The sequence below is a fragment of the Nicotiana sylvestris genome, chromosome 10 (genome assembly GCF_000393655.2).
Source record: "Nicotiana sylvestris chromosome 10, ASM39365v2, whole genome shotgun sequence".
Classification (NCBI taxonomy): Eukaryota; Viridiplantae; Streptophyta; class Magnoliopsida; order Solanales; family Solanaceae; genus Nicotiana; species Nicotiana sylvestris.
Genome location: NC_091066.1, coordinates 109,137,262 through 109,161,872, shown reverse-complemented (window position 1 = coordinate 109,161,872; position 24,611 = coordinate 109,137,262). Strand labels below are relative to the sequence as shown.

Below are 24,611 nucleotides of genomic sequence, written 5' to 3'. Positions count from 1 at the left end.
AAATCTTAGTATTGATATTTTATGTTAAATGAGCCCTATTCACAAACTTTGTAGCAATATCTCTCGAGAGTATCTTTTCTCTAACAAAGTGACAATCAATCTCAATATGTTTAGTTCTTTCATGGAACACTGGATTTGACGCAATATGAAGATCAACTTGATTATCACACACAAGTCCCAGGCCGATCTCTCCAAATTTCAACTCCTTGAGCAACTGTTTGATCCAGATTAGCTCACATGTCGCCATAGCCATTGCTCGATATTCTGCTTTCGCACTAGATCGAGCAACCACATTCTGTTTCTTGCTCTTCGAGGACACCAAATTTCCTCCTACTAAGACACAATATCCAGACATAGAACATCTATCAGAAGGTGATCCTGCCTAATCAGCATCTGAGTATCCAATGATCTGCTCATGGCCTCGATCCTCAAATAATAAACCTTTGCCTAAAGCTGATTTTATATACCGAAGAATGCGGACAATTGTATCCCAATGACTATTACAGGGAGAATCGATAAACTGACTCACAACACTCACAAGAAAGGAAATGTTAGGTCTAGTCACTGTGAGGTAATTTAATTTACCAATCAGCTGCCTATATCTTGCAGGATCACTAAGAGGCTCCCCTGCCCTGGTAGAAGTTTAGAATTCGGATCCATTGGAGTGTCAATAGGTCTACAACTCATCATTTTTGTCTCCTCAAGAATATCTAAGGCATACTTCCGTTGTGAGATCACAATACCTGAGCTAGACTGAGCTACCTCAATACCCAGAAAGTACTTTAATCTGCCCAGATCCTTAGTCTGAAAGTGCTGAAAGAGACGTTGCTTCAACTTACTAATACCATCCTGATCATTGTCGGTAATAACAATATCATCAACATAAACGACCAGATAAATACAAAGATTTGAAGTAGAATGCCGATAAAACATAGAGTGATCAACTTAACTACGAGTCATGCCAAACTCCTGAATAACTGTGCCGAACTTACTGAACCAGGCTCGAGGAGATTGCTTTAGACCATAGAGGGACCGACGCAACCGACATACAAGGCCATTAGACTCCCCCTGAGCAACAAAACCAAGAGGTTGCTCCATATAAACATCATCCTCAAGGTCACCGTGAAGAAAATTATTCTTAATGTCCAACTGATAGAGAGGCCAATGGCGAACAACAACCATGGATAGGAAAAGGCGAACTAATGCTATTTTAGCCACGGGAGAGAAAGTATCACTGTAATCTAGCCCAAATATCTGAGTATACCCTTTAGCAATAAGACGAGCCTTAAGTTGATCAACCTGGCCATCTGGACCAACTTTGACTGCATACACCCAACGACAACCAACAGTCGATTTACCTGAAGGAAGAGGAACAAGCTCCCAAGTACCACTCGTATGTAAAGCAGACATCTCGTCAATCATAGCTTGAACTGGACAAGTCCGCAATATTAGCAGGGTCAGGTGTAGGACGTGAATCAGCTGAGCCTGATACTGGGCGCGGACGACGATAATAAGTCAGGAGTGGTGGAGCTGTAGAAGGTTGAACTGGACTAGGTGGTGGAACTGGAGCTATAAGTGGTGGAACTGGAGCTATAGGTGGTGGAGCTGCAACTGGAACTATAGAGGAAGATGAATGGGAGATAGTGATTGAATCTCCAAAAGACGGAACTGGTAGCCTCTCAGAAATATCTAAGTTATTACTTGGACCTGTGAAGAATGATTGGGTTTCAAAGAAGGTAATATCAGCAGACATAAGATACCACCGGAGGTCAGGAGAATAGCATCGATATCCCTTTTGCGTTCTCGAGTAACCCAGAAATACGCACTTAAGAGCACGAGGAGCTAACTTATCTTTTCCTGAAGTAAGGTTATGAACAAAACATGTGCTCCCAAAGACACAGGGTGGAAGAGAACAAAGGTAAGTGGGGAAACAGGATAGAGATTGGAACTTGATTTTGGATAGCTGAAGATGGCATACGATTAATAAGATAGCAAGCTGTAAGAACTGCATCCCCCCAAAATGCAACGGAACATGAGGGTGGAAAAGTGAGATAAGCCATGTACCATTTTCTGAAGTTTTGACAAACTGGGATGTCCCAACCATTTATGTAATAAATCTGGTGGATCAGTAACAGGACAAGTTGTTGAAGAAAGACAGATGTGAGTCCATGTGATTTTGTAAAGATAAGGTAATAAAGTCTATCTGATTCACGTCCGGTACCAATGATCCGCCCCGTACTGCGTTCCTGTATAAAAACAAGGTCATCAAGAAATAAAACAACACATTTAAGTGATTTGGCTAAGCGACTAACGGCTATGAGATTAAAAGGACTACCGGGAACATAAAAAACTGAATCTAACGGTAAGGAAGGAAGTGGACTTGTGTGACCTATTGCTAGGGATGTTCGTCGGTCGGTACGGTATTTAGAGATTTCGGTTCGGTATTTTCGGTATTTGGTTTCTTAAAATCCTATACCAATACCGTACCTAATTAAATTCGGTATTATTCGATTTTTCTCCTTTCGGTTTCGCTTTATTCGATTCGGTAACTTCGGTTTATTCGGTTCGGTAACTTCGGTTTATTTGGTTTGAATACTAACTAGTGCATAGAGACATAAAATCTAATATTCTTAATTAAAGTACTCAAAAATACAAAACTGGAAATGTTTGTTGACAAAACTTTTGTCCAAAACTAGCAAATATCGACCCAAATAGAGAAAATTGTACATAAAAGGACATTTGATCATTAGAAATGTCTTGTTACTTGTTTAGAGTTAATTGATGAACTTAGAGAATAAAGGAAAGTAAAATTTTAGATTTTTATATTTATGTTATAATTGATAATATGTGTTTTGTGTAATATAATATATATTTCGGTATGATATCGGTATTTCGGTATTTTATTTTAAAATACCAAATACCATACCTAATACCAATTTTTTTAAAAACTTAAACCAAATACCATACCAAATACCAAAATACCGTATACCAAATACCAAAATTTTCGGTTTCGATACGGTAATTCGGTATTTACCAAATTATGCACAATCCTACCTATTGCAGTTGCCAGGGTTTGAGACCCATTGACCATTGTGACTGTTGGAAGTGATTGGGAATATGAAATACTACTCAAAAGAGATTTGTTACCAAAAATATGATCAGATGCACCTGAATCAATGACCCAAGAGTCGGAAGAAGAAGACGATTGAGAGACACAATTCATGCTATTACCTGTTTGAGCTATAGAAGCTATCTCAGAAGGTATCTGCTTACGTGCTTTATACTGAAGGAACTCGATATAATCTGATAAAGACATCATATGAACATTCGAAGTATATGATCCAACAGTGTTTGAGCCAAAAGCATCAGATCTGAGTGACATTATAATGAACTTAAGAGAGACCAAATATCTGATGAAGATTACCAATAGTGATGAGATACCCTCAAATCAAGCAATTAGAAATTGGAACCAAACTATTATAATGAACGGACATTGTTCTGATCACCAAACTAGAGTAAGTTGGTATGATATTATTAGTCGAGCTTGAGTGCTAAAAAATTTATGTTGAAGGCCTTTTGTTGACAGATGCAACTGCTCTGACTTCTCAGATTTTCGTCGGAAGCAAATTGAAGTCAACAAAATGGTGGAAATTAAATGATTGAGGTCGGAATCAACAGGCAACCTTAGTATGTGAACAAGGTGGCAGGAAAAGTGACCTAAACAGTGATAGACCATTGCTTTTGCCGGAAAAACCACAGCTCTTGTCGGAAAACACTTTTCCGGCAGCCAAGAAACCACAAAAATCTCGATGGGTCGAGTCGGAAGAGGCGTGCGACCAACCCAGTAGAAAAATCAGGCCCAGTAGAAAAATCAGACTTGAAAAATGTCGGAAAAATACCTCACGTGCCGGCACTCTCGCCGGAACCCTAACTGCCGGAGGCGCGTGACGGCGCGTGTGAAGTTTTCTGCCAGAGAACTTCATTGGGGTTTGGTCTCCGGTGACAGGAAAACCTTGTGTGGTGTTGGAATTTGCACAAACCCTACTGAAACTCAGATTGACGTAAACAACAGCTTAAGTCACCGGAAATTGCATGGTGACGATTGATTTCTTCCCGGATATCGTTGGAATGACACACAACGATAATTATCTCACCAATGCTCTGATACCATCTGAGAATGCACGGGGGAAAAATCTTATTATTGATATTCTATGTTACAATGAACCCTATTTATATGTATACATAACACATAACCTACTCCTATTACATAAGGGACTATGCCTAATTACATATATTCACATAACTATTCTAACAATATTCAACCGTAATAGGCACATAACTCATAAGAACAATATGCATAAGTCCAGCATTTATCAAAATGCACAATAAAAGTGGCATATTTTTTATGCATGATAAAAATTCTAATTTTACTCAAAATCGACATGTTTAATCACTCAAACCTACGCACACACCGTCTGTGGTTCATGAGTTCATCGAGACTAGTGACTCATGAGGGAGGATATAATACACATGCGATAACCATAATGTGAGTCCACATGGCCAAAACTAATATCTCAATAGCAGATACGAGTTCACATACCCATAACACATTCCCACCTATCCAATGTGAATCACATATGCAAATCAATATGCATACAGGCATGACAAAACAGTCCAAACCATTTAAATCAACATTCATGAACTCTATAATGTTATACTAGCATATAACAAATGCATATAAAATTATACTAGCATATATAACATGCATATTAATCATATCACAAATACAACAAGTCGTGCACAACAAAGTAACAAAAATATTTCCCATATATTTCCCATATATTTACTGCTCTTGGCAATGTGAATGATGATGATGGGAAGTTGACTGGAGAGAATTTACAGCTGGTTGAGAGTTATAAGGACCAGAAATTGGATCAAAATAGCTCATCGACTCCAGCGGCATTTAATAAAGCTCTTGTTACTATGAATCAGAATGAAGGTAAGACTACTGATCCAAATATGCAACTGCTGGCCCATGATCAAAATGAAGGGAAGGTAACTCCTACGATACATTTCTCCAGTCCACATGTAGAGAAAATTATCAAAGATTCACAGATTAAAATGATGTTGGATGCCAACCCTATGTTCAAGCAACCGTTGGTCACCTTGAACACATCGATGTATGATATTCCCTCTCAATCTTGTAAGTCAATTGGTGAGCATGGGGGTGAATCTGGGCAACCATCAATCTCCACTGGCAATAACAAAGGAATAATTCAAGCAAAGGTGAGGGAGATGGTTATTAACTCGAAACTGTGGAACGACCAACCAGAGTATGATAATGAGGAGGGCTGGGGTGACGGAATTGCTGGTTTTTCATCTGAAGATGATGACCAAGAGGATGATCAGGATAGTGCAGGAGAGGACATTGATGCTCCAGTCAAGCCAAAGTTTCAGGGGAAATCTGCAGCACCCAAGAACAATTTGAATTGTCATGCACTTGCGGCACCTGCAGCAAGTCCCAACAGCAAGTTGAACCATAATGCTCCAGCTTTTGTTCCAAGAATTTCTGCAAATGCAGAAGCAACAAACTTGGGTCAAAAGGCAACAGGAGATAATGTGCAACAACAACAATGCTCAGGCGAAAATTCTGCTGGTGATCGAAAAGCAACAGTAGTGCCAAAATCTGGGCAGAATCAAATTGTAACAACTGAGGCACTCATTTCATTGGAGGAGAGGAAACTTTTGGATGCAATGGTAGGTTCTACTCCTCTAAAATCCTTAAATCCTGCTACGCTTAGCACTAGTCCTGTAAGTAAGAGCAAGAAAAAAATGCAAAACATAGGACAACAACAAAGTAAGACAATCGTGACAACGACACAAGGAGGAGATGCCTTAGTGACACTCGATATCGTTCAAAGTTCTCCACAACCTGTTAATTTGGGGAGTGAATTTTTTGAACAAGGAGAAGAAGAAGCAATGTTACAAGAATGTCGTGCACAGGCATCAAGAAAAGGGGATCTATCACCAAGGCATAGCGGCAAAGGTAAAAAGACTCATACAAGGAAAAATAGTTGGGACGACAAGGTTAGTGATTTTTTTAAATGTTAGGCGACCTCCAATGAGAAATGCCAAACAAAAGCATGTCGCCCCAACTACATCAACAAGGTCCAATCGTTCTAAAAAGAAATCATGAATTTTGAATACTTCTTGAAGAATTGGGAGTGTGATGAAAAAGAATTACAAATTGAAGAAATTACAAGTTTGGACAAGAAGGGACAACATTTTAATTCCTTCATCATTTTATTCTACCATTATGTTAGTATTCTGATTTGTAATATCATCACAGAGTATGTTATAAACTCTGTGGTGATCACTGAATATTTGATTGTAGCTAGTTCTTTCCTTTTACATGCTTGCTAGTGAGGCTATTTTATTCCTCAATAGGATTAGTAAGGTAAGGTTTAGCCCGGTTTGTGTTATATGGGTAACAATACCGGTGCTATTGTCCCCCCTTATTTCTACTTTTCCTAATTGTTGTATTTTTCTTTTCTGTTATTAATAAAAAACTAGCCCTAGGCGCTTGCCTAGCGGATTGCCAAAAATAAAAAAATAAAAAATATCCACATATATACTTGTCACCTCATATATACGGTACCCTCATGTACGTAAAATAGTTCTAGTTTGGGAAAAATTTGCCCATTGAGGTCAAAGTATTAAATTACCTCGGTCTAAGGCTCTAAGCTCAGCTTAGCCTTCAAGAACAACATTTCCACGTTTGAAATCCACCAAACGATTCCAATCTATTCAAAACATTACTTAACGATGTTAAAAAAGTCTATTGCAACCAATTCCATAATTTAAGTCTCGGTCAAAGTCAAAGTCATGCCAAAAAGTCAACCCCGGGTCAACACGGTCGAGCCCTGAAACAAAAGTCAACTCTGGGTTGCCTATAACGGGTCCAAATCTATGCATAGATTATCATTTGGAGTTTGTTTAGATGCTCAAATTCTTAATTTAGTGTTTCTAGGATTTAGACCTAAAATCCCAATTCCTACCATTACATTTTAATGGTAAATCTTCAAGAAAAAACATGACATAAACTCAAGGAGATGATTAGAAGACTTACCCAACTCAGTTCGTAAATACCCAATTCAAATCTCCAATTCCCATAGCTTAGAACTCTAAAAATGGTTAAGAAATGGAGCTGGTTCGCGAAACTCAGCTATATATACCAGTCCAGGTTCTTCACTGAAGTTGCGATAAACTTCTGTAATCACAGACAATTCCCTAACGCTGGCCTATGCTATCTCACTCATAAACCACGCGACAACCGAGAGTGTCACGACCCAAATCTGGAAGACAGAGTACTCAAACGAGCCACTAACCGTTAGGCAAACCCTCTAAACTAAAACATGCTAAAAGCTTAGAAATAAAAAAGAAAGAATTCTACTAAAGTTGTCTGATAATAATAAAGTGCGACAACGAAGTACAACTATAATGTCAAAACATCACATAAAACCAACTAAAAGGCTAAATCATTGAGCACTAGGAATTGAATACAACTGATACGAGACGCAGCTCAATAAAGAAGTCATAACTGGAACAAAAAGAGCAGAGCTGAAGCTACATTCACGAAAAGTGGTGGCTCACGAAAAGAGGTTCCCCAATTACGATTAGTGACAAAGCATCATCTGCCTTCATCCCTTGTAAACCTTTCCCTTCTTCTTCTCTTGGCTCCTCGAGCATCAACATCTTTGCATGTGGTGAACTCCCCAAGTTTGCAACTACGTCTCCTTTGATGGTTTTCCTGGTTGGCTTCTTGTTCTCAATGCAAAACAACTTTCGTCTCTTGTAGAAAAGAGTCGAACCTTATGACCTCTGTGGGCTCAAGATATAATTAACTAATAATGACTTGGGCTACACAGTCAGGCTCAAGTGTGTTTTTAATACCTGGCCCATTGTTGGGCTCGGTGGACTGGCCCAAAAATAATGTTACTTCTCCCAAACCATCCTCCTGCATTGCACGTGCTTTCCCTTTATTTTTGGCATTAAACTCAGTACACCCCACGTGGCCCTCACCGTCCCATCTACAAAGAAAAGGCTATCTTGTACCCCTTCTACCTCGTAGGTCAACTTTGTCCGACGGTCCTTCAGAGGCTTCCATCTTGTGTTATCTCCGGCCCTAGTTAAAAGCGAGTTTGTCTTTCAGCCCATATTGGTATGAAGAATTTGACCCCCTCTCTCTCAATGACTACCTCATTCGGTATATTCAGGCCATCTCCTGCTACTTGAATTCTTGCCCACTTGAGATGGTTCTTGAGTTCTGTTTCTTCTTTCGTAGCTTTCCACCCACCACAAAGATCTCCTATTTCTTTGAATATCTTTTGTGACCACAGATGTAGGGGAACTCCCATGGCTCTGATCCAAGTAGTTTTGACAGATATGGAGTTGGAAAGACAACCAATGATGGAATTCCACCATTCGAGATACAGCTTGAATTTCTTCCAACTCCATTCTCCTTGGAGAATCTGCTCAGCATTTTTCTGTTGGGGAACTCAAACAGAAATAGATTCTCAGTCGTCTCATACATATTCACTACAAATGTTGTTTTCCACGTTATACAGGCCCATCTCCGAATGTCTGATATCGTCGGTCTCTTGGTTGTTTCGTTCCCAAAGTACCCAATGATACATCTTGTCAAAAGTCCGTTCTCCTTCAAAAGATCGTGATGTGTCTCCTTTATTAGAGCTGACAACTGCTTCACGAAGGTTGTTTGATTGCCATTTACTCTCTTGTACTACTGTGGCATAAGGGTAGTTTGCTTCAGAAGTCTGGGTGGCCCTTTGAAATTCAGTTGGGAGGAGCATTTAATAAACCTTTCTATCTTAAATGCAATGTCTCTCCTTCCTGCATTCAAAGCAAGTTCAAGGATTATAATGACCTCACTATTGTCTCTCTTCCGTGACAATATATCTCCCATGGTCATTGTACTAACTAGTACAGAAATATTCAGTTAGCCTGTCCTTATTCTTCCATCTCCCTACCACATTCTTCTGGTCATTTGAGGCTTCTTTGAGTACATTACAGACCCATTCCGTAGTCTTTTTGCTTAGCGTGGAGCGCCTCATCACATTGCAACTTCTCTCCACCCAATCGAACCATGTATCTCTGTTGGAGGTCCATCTGGTGATATCAAAAGGTTTGAAGCCAGCGTTAAAATAAATTCTGTTTACCCCTATAAGAAATAACTTCCGTTTAAGAAAAAATTAAAAGAAAAGTTGGTATATCAGTAATCACAGTGGGTGAAAACAGGGTATAGGAAGAAAAGAGGAATTTTCCGGTACTGAACGATGCCGGAAAAGGTTGTTCTGCAATCCTAGGAAGTAGGGATGGCAAGCGGTGCGGTGCGGGTTTTCTCTTAACCCGCAAAATTTCAACCCGCCCCGCATAGCAGTTGCACCCGCGTTCACCCGCCCCGCATCCACTCTCGCCCCGCCCCGCATAACTGTTTTTTTCTTCATTTTGTTGGTTTTAAGTGTTCTCTTTTTATTTTTGCTTTTTACAATACTTTATAAGTTTTATATTTTCTTTGAGGCCAAAGTGCAAAAATCAATCTGCCATCTATGGGGCCATATGCAATAATTGACAAATTATAAACACATGTACAGTTAGAGTAGCTCTACAGCTCAGTTGCCATAGATCTATATTATGGAATTCCACATTTGATTATTAAACTGTTCAATTTGAACATTGAGTTGTTTTTCTCATCTAAGAATATTCTTTTCAAATTGTATCACGAAGATTTGTGACTATAATGATTATTGATTAATTTGCTTTTATGTATATGCAAGAATGAAAGGGGAAAAAGTGAAAATAAGACATATTACTATAATTTACTAAGAGAAAGATCAAGTTAGTATACTATATTTACTAAGAGTAAGTAAGATCAAATCATGATCTTTAACATATCAAAATCTCGTGTTTCGATTTATCAATAAAATAGATCTATAATCAATTAATAATTATGTGTTAGATATTACATTATCATAACTTGTCATAAAAGAATGCGAACTTGACGTGCAAACATTGGGTTCAAAGTTCAAACAATATGAAACTTTATTTTACTTCAATATATTACATGGAATCAATTTCATCTTAGAAAGTCAAAAAATTGAGTTCACTGTTTTGATAAAGTTTTTAAACCCGCACCCGCATAGATTTAATTTTTGTTTATTTTGACCCGCCCTGCCCCGCACCCACATATGTTTAAACCCGCACCACACCGCATGTGTCTAAACTCGCACCCGCACCGCCCCATTGCCATCCCTGTAGGAAGTAGGAAAGAGAAGAGTCTCAGGGAAAATGCCCAAGAGTCTCAAATTTTTCCTTCTCTATGCCATTGATATCTTTAAAATTTCACTTGCTGTGCATTGTTGGATTGACAGATTTAGTTTGCCAATCTGGACCTGGGTCCTGGCCTTCATATGTTTATGCTCAATCAGCACTATATCCTATGGCGAATAGTGCAGCTCAGGTTCACAGAATATTATCTAGTACATAATTCATTTTCTTCTATGTACCAGTTCCTTTAAGCAGTGAGTGATTTATATGGAGTTGAAGGTTTCTCTTTTCCAATGTGATTGTAGGATATTTTTGGTATTATTCCTGGAGATACAGACTACAGGATGTTTGCCCAAGATTTTGGCGATATTCCTGGACTGGATATTATCTTCCTCCTTGGTGGTTATTTTTATCATACCGCATCTGATACTGTTGAAAGACTATTGTATGCATCATAATTGCTGTTTTGGTATAGATCACCAAATTGAAATTTTAAGACTATTGCGTCTACTTGGATGCTTCCTCTAATACATGAGAATTCTTTCTTACCTAGACCTGGAAGCATTCAAGCACGTGGAGACAATTTATTAAGAATAATCAAAGCCTTCACAAACTCATCTAACCTGCAAAATGCCCATGAGAGGAGATTAAGATCTGCTGTCAATAGATCTGACAATGAACGTGCAGTTTTCTTTGATTACTTGTCATGGTTCTTGGTAAGCCAACAATTTTCAAGTTGAAGATCTTATCTATTTATTATATGAAGTGGGTAATTATCTATGAGTACCTATTGTTCTTCTCATTGTAGATATACTATTCAAGAGAGCAAGCTATGCTACTTCATAGTTTTCCTCTTGTCATCTTTTTTCTTGCGCCACTTCTCTTACGCTTTCCGACTTGGGGACTGACCTGTTGTTTTGCAACCTTTAATGATTTTCTTAAAGGTAACAAGCATACTTCAATTCTCTCTTTGGTTAGAAGAGTGGTCTTAAAAGCTTGTTTCTCTTTCCTGCTAGTTTAAAATGGTTTTTTTTTTACTGTTATGCAGGAATGTTGTATCATACTTTTGCAATTTTGCTAGGAATTGTTTTTCCAGTTGCCTTTGCTGTCATAAGACTGCTGTTTTCTGGTCAGTCGATGAACTGGTATGTTTACTTACACATGAAATATCATTCTCCGGGTTTGTTGGAAAATTATTTTTTAAGGAAAAAGGTCATATTTGTCCTCCATTATACTTTGAAGTAAAAATACCCCTGATTTAATCCAAGTGGTTCAAATATAGGCCTCCTTCGTTGGGGCTGTCCAAGGTGGATACCCAATCGCATGTGGCACTGACATTTTGGTGAGATGGATGCCACATGACATGCCACCTCACCTTGCCCAACCCATTTTACCCCTCTCATTCTGCTGCTTCTTCCCCAGAAGAACAACTGAATAGGACTCTTTGGGAAAATATTTATCTTCAGATATATGAAAATGTATGTAACATTTCCATGGTTAAATTGAAGTACAAACTTCGTAGATCGAAAATGTGAGATCCATGGAGAACAAATGGAGAAAAGATGAAAAGTTTGAGTTCTCACAGATAAACAACACATACAAAGACATGGAGTAGCTGGACAAAGGAATGAAGAATGGAGAAAATCAATATATTTATTTGATGCAATGAGAAAATTCAGAAAGGAAAAATAATTCGTGACTGAAGATTCTGAGGTTCTTGACTGAAGATTTCAAGATTCTGTAGAAGACATAAAAGGAAAACAACACAGATAAAGCTCAGTAAGCGAAGATCTCACGAGGCGCAAATTATTACGAAGATTCAAAGCTAAAAGAAGGAGAAAGTTGTAGCTTATGCTTTGCTATGCTGCATATCGGGATAAATTGAAGGAGCAAATAAATATGTGTTGTCCTTTCTTTTCAATTCCAATAATAAAGCTCAAAAACCATAGATGATTGCTTGATAAAATTTACAAACAGAAATGTGGTTCTGATCTTTAATGCACCAAAAAATTCATGACCTTATGCTCTTTTCTGCATCCATATAACTAACTTGAATTGCATTCATTTCTCCCATCTTCGCATGACCATAAGTCCAAGTCTCCAGTCTTCAATACTTTTACGGAAGAAGTGAAGGTGAAGGGGTAAAGTGGGTTGGGGGCAGTGAGGTGGCATGCCACATAGCCTTCATCTCACCAAAATGTCAGTGCCAAATGGGATGGGGCGTTCGCCTTGGATAGTCCTAACGGAGGAGGGGTATATTTGAGCCATTTGGGTAATTTCAGGGGTATTTTTGCATCGAAAGTATAGCAGAGGGCAATGATTTTCTCCAGGTCAAATTTGGCCCTTTTCTTTTTAAAAAAATTGTGTTTGACTGTGGTAAAATTTTCCGTCACGAGTTCAAGCCGTGGAAACAAACTCTTGCAAAAATGAAGGTAAAACTGCATATGATAAACCTAATGTGTTTCAGCCCTTTTTAGGCCCCCCACGTAGCGGAAGCTTAGTGCATCAGGCTGTCCGTTTTATGTTTGACTGTCTGATTTTCTACTCCATGACAACGATATTTTGATTACTTTTACACTTATAGCTTGTTTGGCCAAGCTTCTTTTGAGGCAAAAGCGCTTTTTTCTGGTCAAAAGTGCTTTTTTTTTTCTTCTAAAATTAAGGTGTTTGGCCAAGCTTTTGAAAGAAGAAAAAGTGCTTTTGAGGAGAGGCAGAAGCAGTTTTGTAGAAGCAGAAAAAAGTAGCTTCTCTCCAAAAACACTTTTGAGAAAAATACACCTAGAAGCAGTTTTTTAAAGCTTGGCCAAACACTAATTGCTGCTCAGAAGTGCTTATCAAATTAATTAGCCATACACAAACTGCTTCTCACCAAAAGTACTTTTGAGAAAAACACTTTTAAGAAAAAGCACTTCTCACATTGTATTTATGAAAAATTCAGGTGCTAACCTGAAGGAAAATTTTTGTGGAAGCTGTGGCTATTATTTCTCTTATGCCCATTTCATTATAATATGAATATCTTATTTTATATATATATATAGAGAGAGAGAGAGAGCCAAGGGTCTACCGAAACAACCTCTCTACCTTCTTGTAGGTAGGGTAAGGTCTGCGTACATACTACCTCCCCAGACCCCATTACACCGGGTTTGTTGTTGTTGTTGTTCTGTATGCTCTCTATATATATAACTGGAGACATGTTTTATGTAACATAAAGACACCAGCCAAATAAATGTTGCATGAGTGGAATGCCTCAAGTTGCTTCTAATTGTTGGCCCTCAAATTCTCCTATCAAATTGTTATCATTTTCTTGCTTTATAAAGGACTTAGATGTGCCACATCCTCATCAAGCTGCTTGTACTTTTACACCAACAAACAGAAGTTTTCCGCTTGACCGACAAATCTTCTGAAATTGTTTTCATGACTAGGTTTTCTACACCATATTTGGCATTCATGATGTTCATGCCCTGTTCACTTGCTGGGATGTTGATTCCAAGAATGCTCTGGAAAAGCTTCCCTTTGACTCAAGATGTTTCTGTCGTGAAGTTGTCAAAAGAGGTACAACTTTAATCTTTTTAATATTGTTTTGGCAAAGATTTCTGCTTTTCATATATATGTTTTTTTGTTTCATCTTTTCCTTTTTTATAAATATGTACCCTGACAAAGATCTATCCTGTTCTTCATTTCACTCATTATTTCATTTTGCTCATTACACTGTGAACTGATTTTTATATAATTTTTTGGTAATTCTACTGCACTTTTTGACAGCCCTTAGAGAATACTTTGGATTTCAAAACGGTAAAACGAAGAAAGCAAGCTGATACATTCTGCTTATTTTAGAACTACTTGGATATATTGTGTCATGATTTTTAATTGGTGTCTAAAAACAGCTAATAGGGTGTTTGCCATTTAGCTATTCAATCTTATTTTGTGATGAGTATTAAGAATGCGAATGAGGGAGAGGGGAGATATGGGCAGAGTAGGTTAGGTAACACCTCATTTTCTTGTTAGTTAATGCTGGAGGGGATTTTCTTTTGCCCGTGCTCGCACCTGGGGGGGGGGGTTGTGGAGAAATTTAAGTGTTGCGTTAATTTCCAAATTCTGTTCCATAATAATTATATAAACTATGCATTTGTGATTTGATGACTCAACTATGCTTCTTCCATGAGTTATATAGAGATTTTATTGGCAAAATTCCATATATGTGGAGTTCACAAGATTTATGCTTATATTGCAGAGATCATGGCAATGATTGACTTTCTTTCATCTTTCTTTTTTTTTTTCCCTCTCTAGGAACTAGTTTTTGAAGCTAAATTTTGGGGAGCATTTGGGCTGTATTCCATTTTAACAGTGGTGCGTAATATTTTTTCCAGAAGTTATCTGCATTTAATACTCTTCTTTTGAGGTTGATTGACTTTGTCACCCAGTTTTTCCATACTTGGTGAAGTGTGTAAAGAGGGCCAAATTTAACCCTCTACGTTAGGATAGTCTATATTTAACATTCGTTATACTATCAGGCCAAATTTACTCCTACCATTAGCGAACTTTTTAAAAATTATCCCAGCCCTTATAGTAACCCACAATCTCCCAAATCCCTTTTATTTAAGGCACCCATTCTTCTCCTTCATCCACCGTTTTTAGAAATCACCATAAAAAAATACACCTATAGATGTACTTTCTTATTGCTAAGACATGAAGGAATGTGAAATCGAATGTTGGATGTTAAAGATTTATGGCATGTCTTGACAAAAATGCAATAACACTTATATATATGTCGGATAAGTTAAAATTCCGAAGACTATAATGCTAATTCCTACCCATGCATGAGTCAAGCTTAACTTGGATATGAGGAACAATGTATATTTGATGTACTTTCAAGGTTTTGCACCTCTCAAGCACAAAGAAGAGAGAAAAACAAAAGCACTCGGCTAAAGTTTTTCACAAAACTAGCGAAAGGGTTCTTCAAACTCATGTGAGAAGAATGTAAGATGAAAAGAACCTTACCCACTCGTTTCTCAATCCAGCAAGATTGCAAGAAGCGTCAAATAAAGAAAGAAGAATCAAACAAAAGAGAAATCACGTTTTTGAAGCAAAAACTTAGAAAAACTAATTCTTATTGAACTAGAATAAGAATAAGGTTAAGAAAAACCTATCGTAACTAAAATAGGAAAAAAGAATTCTAGTAGGTATGGAATTCCAACTAACAATCCTAGTTTGACTAGAACTGCAAATATAATCATACTAAAACAGAATCAAATTACTAGGAAATAAGAATTAAGGAATCCTAATCTTTATGGAAAAGAAATCCTAATCTTGAATTAATTCTTGAACTTATTGAATTTTGTAAATTCTTGGCCTTCTTGATCTTGTATCATTTTCCCTTGGTTGAAAAAGACTCGTACTACGTAGCAACTTCCGTAGATGGTGCAAGATTTGCTACAGTAAAAGAATGGAGACGCAATGTTCGCCAGGTTTCAAGTTACATTTTTTTAGCTTATCATAGAGGTTCTTCACGTTGTAAGAAAATTTAGAATTTAGTCGAACTAAATCTCACTTTCTAAGTTTCAACTTTTTACCCAACCTTCTCCATGTAATCTTTCTATGTTGACTATCAAACTTCAACTTACGATATAAAGTTATTGGTGTTAGAACTTCATGAAACTTAACCAACACGATGTCTGGCTTTGAATTAAACATGGAGATGGAATACATCGATTGCAACGCCTGTACACCAATAGTCACTCCAATAATAGCCATATATATTTATGACGGGAAGACATCTTGTTTCTCCAATGTACCTCAAACTCTCCATTATCCACTCCTTTTTAGGTAATCCTTGTTAGATAGTTATGTATAAATAATCCTAGTCTCATATGTAGTAGGAGTAGAATATGTCCTGGTCCCATATGTTGTAGGAGTAGAATATGTATTATATATAGGGCTCATTATATTATTCTTAATAAATAGATTTTTCTCTGGTGCATTCTCACATGGTACCAAAGCTTCAGTGAGAAAATTGTTGTTGTGCGTCATTCTGGCGACATCCAGGAAGAAAGATTTCGTCGCCGTTTAATTTTCCGGCAACTTTGTCTTGTTCCCAAGGTACATCACTGCTACAGTGGTACTGTGCATATAAACTCTTGTGCGACCAAACCCCAGGTATCCCAGTCACATCGGAAGGGAAAAGTTGGTCACTGTGTGTCTTTCCGGTTGACGACTCAAGATTGATTTGTGTTAGCTCCTCATCGGTAAATGTTGTGCGAAAACCAACACTATCATCTTGTTCGGAAAAGTCAGTCGACAAAACCTCAGTCAATCACTCTGACAGAAAGTCCCTCACGCGCCTCCATGCACCGCCAGAACTAGGGTTCCGGCGAGATCGTCTGACACACACGCTGGCGCGTGGAGCACTTTCTCGCCGGAATTTTCAAAAAGTTCTTTAGGATAGTTGTTTCGTGGTGTGATTCCGGGTCCATTAGTATAATTTTTTTACAGATTCCGAGAACTTTGGAATTTTCCGACAAGCTACAGTAACTTTTTCGGCACGTGTGAGCCATTCCGGCTACTGTTTGGCAAAACTTCTCCAAGACAACTTATTCATATAGTGATTCCGAGCCTACTCATATAAATTACATCAAATTTTGATAACTTTTATTTTTTCCAGCGTGAACAATGCACTTTTCCGGCATGAACAGTAATTTCCAGAAAAGTTTATGTTTTCTGGTGGTGTTTTAGAACCTATTTTGTAGTGTGAAATTCGGCTTAGTCTTACTATTTTCAAATTTCTCCGGCGACTTTTCGGCCAACTTTTGTTTATTAACAACCACTTGATTTTGTTGCTTAGGGAGAGTCTAGTGGCCTTGTATGTCACTTGCGCCGGACACTTTATGGTCTAGAGCAGTCTCCTCGAGTCTTGTATGGCAAGTTCAGCACAGTTGTCCAGGAGTTTGGCATGACTCATAGTGAAGTCGAATGATCAACTTGCAGATATTTTCACAATTCCTTCATTGGTCCTCGTATTAGTTACATATGTAACAAGCTCGGTACATATGATTTGTATATACCGGCTTGAAGGGGAGTGTTACATAGTTATGTGTAAATAATCCTAGTCTCATATGTCCTAGTCCCATATGTGTAAATAATCCTAGTCGTATATTTAGTTGGAGTAGAATGTTCTAGTCCCATATGTAGTAGGAGTAGAATATGTATTATATATAGGGCTTTGTATCATTGTTAATAAATATATTTTTCTCCCGTGCATTCTCACAATCCTTTCTCTTGTTCTTGCATATTTTATGCTCTTTAGGATTAATGTAATATGCTGCCTTGTTTGGAATGGTAGAGTCAACAATCAAGTCAATATTGTGTTGAGCATCTCTTAAAGGCGGACAATCCAATGGATTGTCATGAAAGTTTGGTGGTAAATCCTCAATTTGTGGATCCAATGCATGTTCCTCGTCTCTTTGATAATGGTCCTCGTTAGTTTCGTCCTCTTCACTCTCTTGATTATCTGAATGTTTATCATATTGGGCATGCTACCTTGGTATTATTATGTCTTGGTCAGCTTCAAGCTCTTTAGCTTGCTTAGTATATCTTGCGGTTGAATTGGTGGATATCGAAGTGGCAGAACTGGCAATAGCACTGGTATGTTATGTGGTGGTGGAGGTTGTGGTGGGGTAGGTTGTAAGCATTTTGATGGATTTGGTGGCTGATTTTGAAGCACCAAGCGTTCAACTAATTTGGTTAGATTCCCCATTGATTTCTTCAAGCCATGTGGCTGCACTTTAATTTCTTCATTGGCTCGTTCAAGGACTATAATTCTTGATTTCTGAAGTAAAGAAGCATAAACTAAAGAGTACTAATTAAAAAACCATGGCTCATAGGATTTTCTTCCTCTCTTCTCTGGTACCGATGCTGACAATCACTCGAGGTATCCATGCAGTCTATTATATCGTTACCAATAAGGCTGTGAACAGCCCTGGTATTGCCCGATTTGACTGCGGAATTGGCATCCAATATTGCCGATTCAACGACACAAATTTAATATGGAGGATCTTCCAATAGTTATCTCCCGAAGAACGTAAAAATTTTCTAAAAATGATTGATGAAGGAGAAGAATAAGTGTCTTAAATAAAAGAGATTTGAGAGATTGTGGGTTATTGTTAGGGCTGGGGGTACTTTTTAAAGTTTGCTAATGGTCAGTGTTTTAAAAGGCGTTTCTGGGGCGAGCTCTGGAGCGAGACACACACAAAAATGCCCCGAAGCGATAGTGGGAGACGAAAGTCTCAAAAGGCGTATGCCCAGTAATTTGAGGCATACGTCCGGGCATTAAGGCGCGTTTTATAGTGAGGAATAAGCCCAAGAGACTTCTTCAAATTAAAATAAAATTTGCTAAATAAATCCTTAATATAATACCCAAATTCTCAAAAGTCAGCTTGTAATTACTCAAAGGTTCTAAAAGGAACCGAAACATTAAATTAAATGTCAAGACCTTTATTGCTAGAAGCCCTAATTTATGGTCTTTCTTAATTCTTTATTTTATCCGCTAGTCTGCTACTATCTCCCAAAAGCAACGAATAGTCACTTTTTTTGCAAATACAAAGAAAACTCCATTCTCCTCCATAGCAGCAAGTTCAAAGTTCAAATTGCAGGTTAGTCATCCTTTTGTTCCTCCATGTAGAAAACTTTATTCTTTTCAATTCAAGTTACTGATAGTTCCTCCATAGCATTGACTGGTTTTTTGGAGCACATCTCTATATGTTTTTCCCTTATTTATGTTTTCTTCAAATTTTTATGCAGTTTTACCTATTTAAAAATATTTATTGTAATTATATTATTTTATGAAATATTAAAAATTAAACGCTTATGGGGCTTATGCCCCGTGCCTCAGGGCTTACGCTTCGCTTAGGCATATGTAAAATGTATCGCCTTGTTCCCACGCCTTTTAAAATACTGCTAATGGTAGGGGTAAATTTGGCCGGAGTATAACAGATATTAAGTGTGGACAATATCCGAAAGTAGAGGGTAAATTTGGCCCTTTCCCTTTTCTATTTGTTTCAAAAATGAAATGGCTAAATGGCTTCCTGCAAGCAGGCTTACCTTGTTGCAGGGCTGAGTGGAGGTTTCTTGACATTTGTAATGTCAGTATTCATGCTTCCTGCTTGGATTTCCTTTCGCCTGTCTATCAAGTCCTTTGGTCTAAGATCTTTCAGGTAAAGTTTATTAGTTATCTGGTTCTCTGCTAACTAACTTTTTGTTTGTACAACTCCAGAAAACTGTATTTTCTCGTTACTAGTTTATGCCTCTGAAGTTCCAGCCTGTTGCTCAGTAGTTAATAACATATTTTGCTGATCAAAAGCTGTTTTTGTCAGGTCAACTGCATGTTATGTGATCCCTCTCATTCCTTGCCTAATGTACACAGTGTATTTTGGTGGATTTCTTGTTGCTTTTGTTATCGAAAAAATGGGCATGACAGGCTCACTTCCCCCTCCTTTTGGTTAGTATCTCCGACATTGTTTCTGTAGTAGATATTGTTTGTACATACATGTCAAACAATTGACGATTAATTGATAAATCTCTACTCCTTTTTAGAGGATTGGCATTGGCAACGAGGGTATCTATGATGATTTTAGCACATGCTTGCCTTACGTTGTATGTAGATGTATTGGTACACAGATTGGAGTGCATAATAGTGGTCTTGATCAGTGTTTTAGAAGGCGTTCTTGGGACAAGTCATGGGGTGAGCCCCCCGGGTAGTAAAAAGGCAACGGGGCGATTTTGTGTTTGGGGGGGGGGGGGGTGGAGGGCAAAAGTATTGCAGGGTGTAAGCCCTATTGCTCTGGACGTATGCTTAGGCGTTGAACGAGCTTTTATTTTGGGGCGTAAGCCCATGAAACCTCTCCAAAATAGAATTAAAAGTTGCTAACAAGACCTTAATTTATTACAAAAAAACGTGTCAGTTGTTAAATTCTAAAAAGTCAAAAAACTTAAAAATCAAAAGATTTTTATTCTTAGCCCTTTGTTCTTTCTCTTCATCTTTTACCGGGTAAAAGGGAAAATGAAAATTTGCAAACAACAAAGCAAAATGCATCATCCTTCATAACTTGCTTTGGTTCGACGCTTCTGATTATAGTTCTTTCTTCACTTTTCCTACTTTTCAAGTTTTCTTGCTCTAGTTTATAAATTTTTACTCAGTTCTTTTTCAAAGTCGGATTATTTTTTCTTTTTTTAATTTTATAAAATTTAAGATGAAGCAATTCTGATTAGTTTTTAGTCAACCGCTGATTTTGAGTAGCGTTGTAAGATGAAGCAGTTCTGTATACATTTCAACTTATTTTGTATTCTCTTGAAGTTTTTATAATTTCATTGTAGTTTTTCCTTCTTTTAATATCTATTTCTATTACATTAATTTCTAAAATATTAAAATTAAAGATCCATGGGGCTTATGCCCAACGCCTCGAGGCTTATGCCTCGCCCGCTATCAGGTAAAATACTTTGCATCACGTCCGTGCCTTTAAAACACTGGTCTTGATTGTGCAGCCAATTAAACAATGAAATGAAAGGTTGTCTTACCATCCCCAAATCAAAAATCTTGTAATCAAATAGGTATTTTAGATCAAGTTGCAACATATGGAGTAGTCGAATACCTTACGACAGAAAGTGCAGATTGTTTATTACTTGATGCCAAAATGCTTCTTTATGCACGTACTCTTGATTAGACTAGATTTTTTCTTGTCCTTCTGTCATTTTGAAAGTCATCTCTCTTCATAGTGGCCAAAGTAGAGCATGTGATAAAAATTCTTAAAATTGCAGAATAACTTCTTTGGTACCAGAACATTTTTACGCTGCTCCTCCAAAACATAATGCTCTTGAATGCACAGAAATCTCAATCGACAAAATGGAAACCTGCAATTTGTTTTACTTGAAGCTCAGGCTGAATGAATCAAACATTTATGCAAAATAAAAGTATAAATACAGCGAAAATGTCAAGGTGAAAATGATCCAGAGATTCATTACACCGACTGTTGCAGCTTTCCTTTATGTGAACTTGTGAAGACCTTGATATCTGATGAAATTGCAATTGGATTTGAGCATTTAGTTATACAATATGATAAATAGGTAGCTCATTTGCTTTGCAGGGTATTTTGTTCCTGATGTTATAGTGGCAGCAATAATTGGACTGGTGACTAGTTGGTCCATTGGGCCTCTTTTGCCTGTTGTGAGCTACTGGTTAGCCAGGTCACCTATAATGCATTTTTTGCTACACAGCAGTGTTCTCGCTCTGGCCCTTTCATCACAATTCTTTCCATACAGTACTGACGCACCAAAAAGAGTTATATTCCAGCATACTATCAGGAGTGCAGGTATCAAAGAAGTAGCAATTCATTTTCCCTAATAAGAAGGAAAATAAAAAGGAAAAAAGAAGGGAAGAGATTAAAAAGTGAATTTTCCAGATTACAATTCGGTTCTAGTATATATTTCAGTTTTTGGCGCTTCTTAGATGCTATGGACCCCTCTGGACGAAAAGCTCTTTCCTTTCTGGAGTTACAGAACTAAGTGGGCAGAAGTTGTCAGAAGATATGCCCCATCGTTTCATGTCCTACTTAATTTGTATTGCTTCCTAGTTGCTTCTATGAAGGGGAGGGAACAGTGAATCAAAAAGAAACTCATTGTTTTTTCTTTTCGGGTATATAGTGATCATTTATAACCAGTTGTCTGATATGAATAGAACAAAAGGAGATATACTCTCTCCTTTTAGATTTTGTCCAATTCTGGAAACTGACAAGGAGTACCGGCCCCCCTGTTTCACTTCCAACTCCTTCTCTTCCCCTTTTAATCCTAACCAAACATATTGTACGATGGAAGCCAATAGTACGAGTATGCAACTTAATTTTTTGAGTTTAATCTGTGATTGCGTACACTTCCAGATGAATTCCTTTGTATCGTCTTACTAATTACTAATAAGTTAATGCTGGCTTGACAGGTGCCAGTCAAATTATGGAAACTACCTATGATTTTGCTGTTGTTGACTCCAATTCTCTGCCTTTCGTTTTCAAACATGCCCCTGAAGTGGCCAATGCACTGCACATTAATACAGAATTATCCTTTGCTGCTGTCAAACAGTCTCACCAAGCTGATTGGATGGTAGCTACTTTGAAGCTTGACTATGATTAGCCAAACATATTTTCATATGATATTTGTGTGCTTTTTCCCCATAGGACATAGGCCTGTCTTCTTTTATAAAGGTCTTGAATTGGTTAGATCTGCTCCTACATATACCAGCTTTTATCCAGTCCTTGCTTCCCTTAAGTAGTAACATGCTCAGGCTGCATACTTTCTGTATGTACTGTTTTTGCAGCACTTCCTGTGCTGGATTATAAAATCACCTTATCGGTTCTCCCCCCCCCCCCCCCCAAAAAAAAAAAAAAAAAGAGGGGAAAAAGGAAACTACTTTCATCCTGAATCCTATAGCTATTGGTTTTGAAATCTTGTTTACTCGGGAACTATTACCATGTGACTGTTCTTGTTTTCGAAAGATGTTCTTAAATTTGATGCGGTAGTAAACTGGGTTACAGCCGAGTATCGTGATGAAGTGCAACTTTTCTAAAGCTTTGCTGTTGTATTGAAGTGGCACTCTGATAATTTTTGTAAATTATGTCCTAGTGGGATTGTACTAGGTTTGTTGTTGTTGTTGTTGCATGTCCTAGTGGTAATTCAAATAATATATTTTGCTTTCATGTAATAATCTTTTCCCTTTTGCAGGGGATATTTCCAATATCTTCGTTGTTTTCAAGATGCATGACGTTTCCTGCGCAAAGTTCGGATGTCTTGGCTGAATACAATCATTTCCCACATTTGGTGATTAACAAGCCACAAGAGAGTTTGAGTGGGGGTTCCCGCAGGATCTACTTGGAGTTTTCCCTTGGGTAAATTGGATAAGTACAATTTATGTCTTTATTTCATATTGTCATTTTCAAAAGTGAATCTTAAAAATGAGTTCAGGAGTATTAATTCCAAGGGATCCAATACATTTTTGAAATGTTAAATTAATGGAGATCCATTTTCCTGCCTGGAGGTTACCAACTTTAGTGCTATGCCACTTTATGTGATCTCGTGGTGCACTGAAGTTCTTCATGTTCTGATGTAGATATAAATTATCTGCTGGCTGTATCAAAACTATTTAGTCAGGTTTTTAAAGAAGAACCCTCTGAATTATGCAGTTCATGGGATGATGTTTCTATTGAATGCTAAATATGATTTGTCCGTCATTTTGACAATATTTCTAAGGTTTAATGGAGTATAGGACTGTGGAACCATAGAAATGAGTTTTATGTTGTTTTGAACTCAGGAATATTTTGCTCACATGAAGTTTTCATTCTTTTTTTGCTTGAAATTGACACCAAAAATTTATCAGAATTCAGAACTGCTTACGGGATTAAAGTCTCTCTTCAACGGGGCATTTTCAAAAGTGAATCTTAAGAATGAGTTCAGAGATTCATGGTCCTTGGTTAAATAGAATGTATTTATAGTGTATCAAAGATGACCATGACCTCTCACATCCGAGGACCCAAACACTTATTTTACCTGTTTTAAGTTAATGAATACGGGTTACTAATATCTGTTATGGCACTTTATGTGATCTCATAGTAACCCGAATGTTCAATTCATGTTTTAATGTAGATTAATATTTTTTTTTTGCTAAACATGTTCTGATGTAGATTATCCGCTAGCTGTATCAAATTGTAGTAATCTGATTACAGAAAGATCCCTCTGAAATATGCAGTTCATGTCAACGTGATGCTGTTATTTATTGCTGGATACGACTCTCCCCAGTTTGACAGGCATTTCTTAGGTTTAATAGAGTATAGCATGTGAAATCACAAAGTTGATGTTTACCTTGTTTGAACTCGGGAAATATTGGTCCTCGGATTATTTTCAATCTCCATTGCTTGAAATTGGTGCCAAAAATCGATCATGAACTGCAAACGGGATAAAGTTAAATTCATAACTCAGATATGATAAGATTTCCTAGTATATTTTCTCCTAGTACTATTGTGTTAAAACTAGATTCTCTGTCCCTAGTAATTAATCAGCTTTTTCATAGTTTCTCTTGTCTGCTTTCAGTTCCTTGAAGGAAGTCTGGGTTGCAGTCCTTAATATTACTGGTTCATTATCCAGCTGGTCATTTGCAGATAACATTCTTCCAGGTAATCTATATGTTTTCCGCTTTCAGTATGGATCTTTTTCACCTATGGCAGCTTTGTTAATCTCAG

At 37.6% G+C, this 24,611-nt stretch overlaps 1 protein-coding gene across 4 annotated transcripts in view; it reads left to right on the top strand.

Annotated features, from left to right (window-relative positions):
* Positions 1 to 24,611, top strand: part of LOC104234964 (uncharacterized) — a 43,396-nt gene that overhangs the window by 6,000 nt on the left and 12,785 nt on the right. For all 4 annotated transcript variants that reach the window (XM_009788620.2, XM_009788621.2, XM_009788619.2 and 1 more), the window contains 13 exons: positions 10,449 to 10,537; positions 10,650 to 10,789; positions 10,898 to 11,060; positions 11,153 to 11,288; positions 11,393 to 11,489; positions 13,767 to 13,896; positions 14,632 to 14,691; positions 19,432 to 19,550; positions 19,710 to 19,834; positions 21,477 to 21,701; positions 22,322 to 22,482; positions 23,101 to 23,264; positions 24,463 to 24,545. In XM_009788620.2, coding sequence (XP_009786922.1) covers positions 10,449 to 10,537; positions 10,650 to 10,789; positions 10,898 to 11,060; positions 11,153 to 11,288; positions 11,393 to 11,489; positions 13,767 to 13,896; positions 14,632 to 14,691; positions 19,432 to 19,550; positions 19,710 to 19,834; positions 21,477 to 21,701; positions 22,322 to 22,482; positions 23,101 to 23,264; positions 24,463 to 24,545 — 1,692 coding nt within the window. The remainder of the gene's footprint in view (positions 1 to 10,448; positions 10,538 to 10,649; positions 10,790 to 10,897; positions 11,061 to 11,152; positions 11,289 to 11,392; positions 11,490 to 13,766; positions 13,897 to 14,631; positions 14,692 to 19,431; positions 19,551 to 19,709; positions 19,835 to 21,476; positions 21,702 to 22,321; positions 22,483 to 23,100; positions 23,265 to 24,462; positions 24,546 to 24,611) is intronic.